Genomic DNA, 10,181 nt, shown 5'->3' with positions numbered 1-10,181 from the left:
TAACTAACATGTGTACCTCCTGTGTGCATGGCAGATACCCAGGAAATTGAGTAACACCCTGAAACGGCCCAAGACATCACCTTAAATACCGTATTCATCTGAAAGGGAAAAAAAGGAAGGATATAGTTGTTTCTGTCTACATTCATTTGATTGTATATGGTTTCCAATTGATGTTGTATAACTAGTTGTGGAGAAGTCATGGGATAGGTGGCTTCATTTCAGTTTGAATTTCCAAATTTAGTGGATTCTGCAGGCTTGTTACAAGGTTTACAAGCTTCATATTGGATCAGGACATCCCCTGGTGTAACTGGTATTCACGGTTTGTTCAACAGTTAAAGGTCTGTGTGATATGAGTTCATCCGGGAGTAATCCAGGTTAGTTTCTGTTATACATTTGTCCCAGGATGAAAGGACAAGAGAACTAAGACCTAATTTATAAAAGTGCCTTCAAACTAATTGATACTGAAGTGTAGTTAACCTACAATGTTGTGTTAATTTCTGCTGCACAGCAAAGTGATTCATATATACGTACATACATAAATACATATTTTTCATATTCTTTTCCATTATGGTTCATTACAGGGTATTGAATACAGTTCCCTGTGCTGTACAGGAAGACCTTATGTGTCCATCCTATATATAATAAGTTGCATCTACTAATACCAAACTCCCAATCCATCCCTCTCCCCTGTCTTCCCCTTGACAACCACAAGTCTGTCTTCTATATTTGTGAGTCTGTTTTTGTTCTGTAGATAGGTTCATCTGGGTCTCATTTTATAATCCACATATAAGTGATATCATATGGTATTTGTTGTTCTCTGTCTGACTTACTTCACTTTGTATGATAATCTCTAGGTCCATCCATGTAGCTGCAGATGGCATTATTTCATTCTGTTTTATGGCTGAGTAATATTCCGTTGTATATATGTACCACATCTTCTGTATCCATTCCTCTGCTGAGGGACATTCAGGTTGCTTCCATGTCTTGGCTATTGTGAATAGTGCTGCTGTGGATGCTGGGGTGCATGTATCTGTTTGAATTATAGTTCTGTCTGGATATGTGCCCAGGAGTGGGATTGCTGGGTCATATGGTAATTCTAGTTTTAGTTTTTGAGGAACCTCCATACTGTTTTCCATAGTGGCTGCATCAATTTACATTCCCACCAGTAGTGTAGTAGGGTTCCCTTTTCTCCACACCCCTTCCAGCATTTCTTTCTAGACATTCTAATGATGGCCATTCTGACCACTATGAGGTGATAACTCACTGTAGTTTTGATTTGCGTTCTCTAATAATTAGCGATGTGGAGCATCTTTTCATGTGCCTATTGGCTATCTGTATGTCTTTGGAGAAATGTCGGTTTAGACCTTCTGCTTATTTTTTGATTTTTTTTTCTTTTTTGACCTGTATGAGCCGTTTGTATATTTTAGAATTAAGACCTTGTTGGTCGCATCATTTGCAGGTATTTTCTCCCAAACAGTTAGTTAGCACAGGTAGTGGAACAACTGGATACCCACATGCAGAGGAGTAAAGTTGGACCCTTACCTCTCCCCACCCCATATACAAAATCAACACAAAATGGACCAAAGGCCTAGGTGCAAGAGCCAAAATTATAAAACTCGTAGAAGAAAACATAAGAGTAAATCTTCATGACCTTGGATTTGGTCATGATATCTTAGATCTACCGAAAGCACAAGCAACAAAAGACAAAATAGATGAATTAGACGTCCTCAAAATGAAAAGGAGTTGTGTATAAAAGGAGCAAGGAATAAGATAATCCACCATCCAAAATGGCACAGGATGTTTGCAAACCATGTATCTGATAAAGGACTGTATGTAGCCCACCGGCCAAGCCCCCGGTGGTCCAGTGGAGTGTCTGTGCGGCCCCTCCCGTCCTCGGTGATCAGGGAATTTCAGGCCCCACGGCACCCGAGGGGTGGTCACTGGTCATCCTCGGCACCCTCAAGGAGTGAGTGAGTGCTGGATGGTTTTGAGCCCCGATGCACTCCCATTACTGCCCTCAAAGGCTGAAGCCTTCAGCATGCCTCCAGAAGGACACAGAGTATTTGCAAGTCTTTGAGAGCCAAGAGAACAGTCTTCACTTTTCTGAAAAGGGCATCTTACTATCTCACAGCATGACCATTTTCAATCTGGCTCTCGGGGTGCCCTCCCACCTTCTTTGTTTCTCTGAGAGTGGCCATGGTGGTTTGGCTGTCCCCAGTCCCCACACCAGGTGACAAGGCCAGTGGGGCCAGATCCTGGTGGTCCTTAGCTTCGTTGGAGATTAACCCAGACTCTTGGCCTGCGATTGAACGGGGATGCCCCTGCTTCTCCCCATCACCGATTCTCATCTCCTCCTCTATCTCTTTTCCTCTTGCTTTTCAGTCTCAGATTTACCTGATGGTCACCACTCACAGCTCCTGCAGAGCCCAGAGATTTCTCCTTGAAGGAAAGGTTCTGGAAAATCAGAGGGATAAATAAAGGATGCAGCTGATTCCCGCCTTGTGCTGACACCCAAGAGGGTGAGGAGAGTGAGTGTTTTCTCATTAGAATTTTAAATCCTGCAAGTAATAGATCATTGGGGGTGGGGGGCATCCGGTGTTTTCCTGCTCATTCTAATAATGTCATTCCTGAATTTTTATGTGGTAAGTAATTTATATTATTTATCAGTAATTTGATTATTGATATAATCAAATTATTATCAAATTATTCTGAGGGGGATATCCATTTAAAAAATGTTAGAGGTAACTCCAAGGGATTTACAACAAACAAGGACACAGAACCCGTTCTCCAGACACTGGCTGAGAGATTCCTACCCTGAGCTGCAGTCCCCTGGAGGGCGGAGTGGCCATGACTCTCCTCCCACAGGTGAGCCTACACAGGCACATCCCACGTGGGACCACTGCATCGCAGAATCTTAAGAGTGGCCAATGGCAGGCAGCTGGCCAGAGATGCGGACAAGAGAAAACTGCCCAGCAGCCTGGGACAACCCCGGGGTGAGGCCTTAGGAAGGGCCAGTGTCAGAGCCTCAGAGATAACCTGAAGAGAGTTCAGGCTGTTAAGGACATCGTCAGAGATGCACTTAGGGACATATTCAGGGCCTTAGTTGTGGACAGGATCAGGGCATTATTTAGTGACAGCTGAGACTATAGGGGACAGCATCAGGGCCTAAGTTAGGGACAGTGTCAGTGCTTCAGTTAGAGAGAACGTGAGAGCCTTAGCTAGACACAGTTTGGGCTGTTACTTAGGGGTCTCTTCAGGGCCTTAGAGCCAGCATCGTGGCCATAATTAGAACCAGTGTCAGGGCATTAGGTAGGGCCTAAACTGTGGTGTTAGTTAGGGAACGAGTCAGGTCATTAGTTACAGACAGTGTCAGGGTTTTAGGTGGGGACAGCGGCAAGTCCTTAGTTAAGAAGAGTGTCAGGGCCTCACTTAGGGGCAGCGTCAGGATGTTAGGGAGAGTCGGGACATGAGAATTTCAGATTCTGAGGTAGAGACAGCATCTGGGCCTTAGTTAGGAAGAGGGTCAGGGCCTTGGTGAGGGACAGGGTCAGGACAACGGTGAGGGACATCTAAGACTATTAGGGACATCGTCAAGGCCTTAGATTGGGCCAGCATCAGGGCTGTGGTGTCGACCAGTGTCAGGGCATTAATGAGGGACAAAATGAGGGTGTTAGTTAGGAAAAGAGTCAGGTCATTAGTTACAGACAGTTTTAGGGCCTCAGGTAGAATGGGCATCAAGGCCTTAGTTAGAGCAACAGGGCCTCAGTTAGGTTCAGCATCAGGACGTTAGTTAGGGCCAGCAACGGGGCCTTAGTTAGGGACAGTGTTGTCAGGCCCTCAGAGATCACTTGAGGGCCTTCGTAAGAGACAGTTCAGGCCGTTAGTTGGGGACACTTCAGAGACTTTCTTGGGGATATATTCAGGGCCTTAGTAATAGAATCAGGGTGTTATTTTGTCACCGCTTAGGCACTAAGGGACAGCATCAAAGCCTCAGGGAGGGTGTCAGCGTCCTGGGGTTAGTGTTAGGGACTTTGTAAGTTATAGCTAAGGCCATTAGCTAGGGACAGTGTCAGGGGCTTATTAAGGGCAGTGTCAGAGACTTCATGAGGGACATCTTCAGGGCCTTAGTTATGGACAGGATCAGGTCCATACTTGGGACCGGTGTCAGGCCGTTATTTAGGGGCAGTGTCAGGGCCTTCTGTAGAAACAGCGTCATCCAGGTGTGAATGTCCATGTTGCCTTGCAAAGATACTTGCTAGGAATTGAAAGCAATGAGGAATGAACAAGTAGCAACAAGGTGCAGGATTTTGCCAAAGAATCATTTTTTTTAACATCTTTATTGGAGTCTAATTGCTTTACAATGGTGTGTTAGTTTCTGCTTTATAACAGAGTGAATCAGTTATACATATACATACGTCCCCATATCTCTTCCCTGTTGCATCTCCCTCCCTCCCACCCTCCCTATCCCACCCCTCTAGGTGGTCACAGAGCACCAAGCTGATCTCCCTGTGCTACGCGGCTGCTTCCCACTAGCTATCTATTTTACGTTTGGTAGTGTATATGTGTCCAAGCCACTCTCTCACTTTGTCACAGCTTACCCTTCCCCCTCCCCATATCCTCAAGTCCATTCTCTAGTAGGTCTGTGTCTTTATTCCTGTCTTAACCCTAGGTTCTTCATGACCTTTTTTTCCCTTAAATTCCATATATATGTGTCAGCATACGGTATTTGTCTTTCTCTTTCTGACTGACTTCACTCTGTATGACAGACTCTAGCTCCATCCACCTCATTACAAATAGCTCAATTTCGTTTCTTTTTGTGGCTGAGTAATATTCCATTGTATATATGTGCCACGTCTTCTTTTTTTTTTTTTTTTTTTTTAAATAAATAAATTTATTTTTAAAAAAAAGATTCAATGAAATAACAATGCCTAGCAACACACAGTAATCATTCAAAAAATATAGCTATTATTACTTGTAAAGGGAAGAAAAATATGATGTGACAGTTTTTATCTAAAGTAAGTATTTATCTAAACACAAAGACTCATTAATATTCAGGTACACTGCTTCACATCTTTCTTCTGCCTAGAAACCAAGTTTTATTTAAAGTGGAATGCAGCTCAACTCTAAATTATATGCCATTTTAAAATATAAAAGGTCAATTTATGTGTCACAATAACTAGTAATGAAAGGATCAGAACTTCGAAGCTCAGAAAATTACTTTCTCCTACAGTATGGAGGTTCCTTAAAAAACTAAAAATAGAGCTACCATATGATCCAGTAATCCCAGTCCTGGGCATATATGTAGAGAAAATTCTAATTTGAAAAGATACATGCACCCCAATGTTCATAGTGACACTATTTACAATAGCCATAACATGGAGGCAACCTAAATGTCTATTGAAAGATGAATGGATAAAGATGTGGTATATACATATACAATGGAATATTACTCAGGAATTAAAAAGAATGAAGTAATGCCATTTGCAGCAACATGGGTGGACCTAGAGATTATCATACTGAGTGAAGTAAGTCAGACAGAGAAAGACAAACATCATATGATATCACTTACATGTGGAATCTAAAAAAATGATACAAATGAACTTATTTACAAAATAGAAATAGACTCACATAGAAAACAAACATGGTTACCAAAAAGGAAAGGGGGAACAGGGATAAGTTTGGAATTTGGGATTAACAGATACACACTATTACATATAAAATAAACAACAAGGACCTACTGTATAGCACTGGGAACTATATTCGATATCTTATAATAACATATAATGGAAAAGAATCTGAAAAAGAATGGGTATACATACATGTATATATATAACTGAAATCACTTTGCTGTACACCTAAAACACTGTAAATCCAACTACACTTCCATTAAAAAAATTTAAAAAAAAAGAAAGAAAGAAAGAAAAGAAATTAGTTTCTCCAAAAGCTTCTCCAACTATATTACTTGGTGTCTTCAAAATATGTTGCATTATATAATCTCTGGACAATAGCTGAACCCACGAGTAATAATAATTTAAAACAATCCTGTGCAAAAGAGAACATACTGTATGACTGCAGTTCTAAACTAAGTAAAACTAATCTTTATTCACAGAGGTCAGAATGGTGATTGCCAGGATAGGTAAGTGTGGTGAATCACTAGAAAGGGGTACAAAGGAACTTCTGGACTGAGGGAAATGTTCTTTTATCTTGATGTAGTAACAATGGTATACCTTCTCAAAACTGATCAAACTCTTCACTTTAAATCTGTGCATTTTTTTAAAGTTTATTTATTTATTTAATTTTTGGCTGCGTTTGGTCTTCATTGCTGCATGCAGGCTTTTCTCTAGTTGAGGTGAGCGGGGCTACTCTTTATCACAGTGCGCGGGCTTCTCATTGCAGTGTCTTCTCTTGTTGCAGAGCACGGGCTCTAGGCGCGCGGGCTTCAGGAGTTGTGGCGCGCGGGTTCTAGAGTGCAGGCTCAGTAGTTGTGGCGCACGGGCTTAGCTGCTCCGCAGCATGTGGGATCTTCCCCGACCAGGGCTTGAACCCATGTCCTCTGCATTGGCAGGCGGATTCTTAACCACTGTGCCACCAGGGAAGTCCCAATCTGTGCATTTTATTGTATATAAATTAACTCCTTAATTGAAATGTGAGCACGTTCTTTCTTTTTGACTTTGTTTGAAACCCATATAGTAACCAGTATGATAACCACTCATGTACCAAGAGATTAACATACTTCCCAAAGCATCAGCATCATCCAGAGAATCTGGACATATAGGAGGTGGTGGCGGAATTATTGGTGGTCCAGAAGGAAATGGAGGCAGCCAGCATGACGGGAAGGGTGGCGGTGGTGGGCCACTGAATTTTAGACCTGGCTTTCCTGGTCCCAGACCTGATCCTGGCATATGCGGTGGTGGAGGGAGAAAAGAGTTCCATGGAGCAGCTTTTGACTTGATGTTATTTGGTTTATTTACAGGAGACCTGGAGGAGTTCTCACTTTCATCTGTTGAAATTTGACTTTCATTTTCATTCTCCTGAGCATCCTGTTCTATATTATTAGCTACTTCAGAGGTTGTGGAAAGTAGATCAGACAGATTTTGCTCCTCTCTGTTTCCATATCCAGTGTAAATGACAACACAGGTTTCTCTCTTAAAGTCAATCGAAGCAATGGTAGCTGGGTAAACACAGCCATCTTCTGACCAAACGGCAGCACATCTGTCACCAACTTTCCACTGCTTCAAGGGAGTTGTGGTATTCTTTCTTTGGCTTTTATTCTTCTTAGCAGGTTTCCTTTTAGGTGTGCCTTTTGGTTTTTCTGAAACTTCGGAACTGTCACCGTTCTTTAGAGCGTGCTTAAATGAAGCCACAGCTTTATCATAAGCTTTTATCAATGCTGTATCATCCCAAATGTCAGAATCATCACTCTGGCCTGTGCCGCGCCGGAACAGCACCGAGTCTGCCGGCTCTGGGACGCCGCCGCTGCTGCTGCCGCCGCCGCCACCCATCGCCATGGCTAATCTGCTGCCGGGTACGCAGCGTGTGCTAGGTCCCTCGGCGAGTGACGACTTCCTGTGCCACGTCTTCTTTATCCATTCATCCGATGATGGACACTTAGGTTGTTTCCATCTTCGGGCTATTGTAAATAGAGCTGCAGTGAACATTTTGGTACATGACTCTTTTTGAATTATGGTTTTCTCAGGGTATATGCGCAGTAGTTGGACTGCTGGGTCATATGGTAGTTCTATTTGTAGTTTGTTAAGGAACCTCCATACTGTTCGCCATAGTGGCTGTACCAATTCACATTCCCACCAGCAGTGCAAGAGTTTTCCCTTTTCTCCACATCCTCTGCAGCATTTACTGTGTCTAGATTTTTTGATGATGGCCATTCTGACTGGTGTGAGGTGATATCTCATTCTAGTTTTGATTTGCATTTCTCTAATCATTAATGATGTTGAGCATTCTTTCGTGTGTTTGTTGGCAGTCTGTATATCTTCTTTGGTGAAATGTCTATATAGGTCTTCTGCCCATTTTTGGATTGGGTTGTTTGTTTTTTTGTTATTGAGCTGCATGAGCTGCTTGTAAATTTTGGAGATTAATCCTTTGTCAGTTGCTTCATTTGCAAATATTTTCTCCCATTCTGAGGGTTGTCTTTTCATCTTGTTTATGGTTTCCTTTGCTGTGCAAAAGCTTTGAAGTTTCATTAGGTCCCATTTGTTTGTTTTTGTTTTTATTTCCATTTCTCTAGGCGGTGGGTCAGAAAGGATCTTGATGTGATTTATGTCATAGAGTGTTCTGCCTATGTTTTTCCCCTAAGAGTTTGATAGTGTCTGGCCTTATATTTAGGTCTTTAGTCCATTTTGAGCTTATTTTTGTGTATGGTGTTAGGGAAGATCTAATCTCCTACTTTTACACGTACCTGTCCAGTTTTCCCAGCACCACTTATTGAAGAGGCTGTCCTTTCTCCACTGTACATTCCTGCCACTTTATCAAAGATAAGGTGACCATATGTGCGTGGGTCTGTTATTATAGGTCTTTTCCTTCTCTTGTGTTTCTTGCCTAGAGAAGATCCTTTAGCATTTGTTGTAAAGCTGGTTTGGTGGTGCTGAACTCTCTCAGCTTTTGCTTGTCTGTGAAGGTTTTAATTTCTCCATCCAATCTGAATGAGATCCTTGCTGGGTAGAGTAATCTTGGCTGTAGGTTGTTCTCCTTCATCACTTTAAATATGTCTTGCCAGTCCCTTCTGGCTTGCAGAGTTTCTGCTGAAAGATCAGCTGTTAACCTTATGGGGATTCCCTTGTGTGTTATGTGTTGTTTTTCCCTTGCTGCTTTTAATATGTTTTCTTTGCATTTAACTTTTGACAGTTTGATTAATATGTGCCTTGGCATGTTTCTCCTTGGATTTATCCTGTATGGTACTCTCTGTGCTTCCTGGACTTGATTAACTATTTCCTTTCCCATATTAGGGAAGTTTTCAACTATAATCTCTTCAAATATTTTCTCAGTCCCTTTCCTTTTCTCTTCTTCTTCTGGAACCCCTATAATTCAAATGTTGGTGCGTTTAATGTTGTCCCAGAGGTCTCTGAGACTGTCCTCAGTTCTTTTCATTCTTTTTTCTCTATTCTGCTCTGCAGTAGTTATTTCCACTATTTTATCTTCCAGGTCACTTATCCGTTCTTCTGCCTCAGTTATTCTGCTATTGATCCCTTCTAGAGTATTTTTAATTTCTTTTATTGTGTTGTTCATCGTTGCTTGTTTCATCTTTAGTTCTTCTAGGTCCTTGTTAAATGTTTCTTGCATTTTCTCTATTCCATTTCCAAGATTTTGGATCATCTTTACTATCATTATTCTGAATTCTTTTTCAGGGAGACTGCCTATTTCCTCTTCATTTGTTAGGTCTGGTGGGTTTTCATCTTGCTCCTTCATCTGCTGTGTGTTTTTCTGTCTTCTCATTTGGCTTCTCTTACTGTGCTTGGGGGTCTCCTTTTTGCAGGCTGCAGGTTCGTAGTTCCCATCGTTTTTGGTGTCTGTCCCCAGTGGCTAAAGTTGGTTCAGTGGGTTGTGTAGGCTTCCTGGTGGAGGGTGCCTGTGTTCTGGTGGATGAGGCTGGATCTTGTCTTTCTGGTGGGCAGGTCCACGTCTGGTGGTGCGTTTTGGGGTGTCTTGGACTTATTATGATTTTAGGCAGCCTCTCTGCTAATGGGTGGGGTTGTGTTCCTGTCTTGCTAGTTGTTTGGCATAGGGAGTCCAGCACTGTAGCTTGCTGGTCATTGAGATAAGCTGGGTGTTGGTGTTGAGCTGGAGATCTCTGGGAGATTTTCGCCGTTGGATATTACGTGGAGCTCGGAGGTCTCTTTTGGACCCGTGTCCTGAAGTTGGCTCTCCCACCTCAGAGGCACAGCACTGACTCCTGGCTGCAGCACCAAGAGCCTTTCATCCACACGGCTCAGAATAAAAGGGAGAAAAAGTAGAAAGAAAGAAAGAAAGAAAGAAAGAGGATAAAAGAAAATAAAGTAAGGTCAAATAAAATAAAGTTATTAAAATAAAGAATTATTAAGAAAAATTTTTTAAGTAAGAAAAACAAAACCCCCAAAAAACGGGCGGATAGAACCCTAGGACAAATGGTGAAAGCAAAGGTCTACAGACAAAATCTCACACAGAAGCATACACGTACACACTCACAAAAA

General features: G+C 42.2%; 1 protein-coding gene across 1 annotated transcript; it reads right to left on the bottom strand.

Annotated features, from left to right (window-relative positions):
• Positions 1-5,854: 5,854 nt before the first annotated feature.
• LOC309797404 (survival motor neuron protein-like) lies at positions 5,855-7,549 on the bottom strand. The gene has a single exon (XM_082645961.1). The coding sequence runs from the start codon at positions 7,506-7,508 to the stop codon at positions 6,636-6,638; it is 873 nt and encodes a 290-aa protein (XP_082502087.1). The 5' UTR covers positions 7,509-7,549; the 3' UTR covers positions 5,855-6,635.
• Between the last annotated feature and the right edge of the window lie 2,632 nt (positions 7,550-10,181).

This window comes from Mesoplodon mirus (assembly GCF_964341445.2).
Source record: "Mesoplodon mirus genome assembly, contig: HAP1_SCAFFOLD_483, whole genome shotgun sequence".
NCBI lineage: Eukaryota > Metazoa > Chordata > Mammalia > Artiodactyla > Ziphiidae > Mesoplodon > Mesoplodon mirus.
The sequence above is the reverse complement of the archived record's forward strand: the minus strand, read 5'-3'. Positions and strand labels throughout refer to the sequence as shown.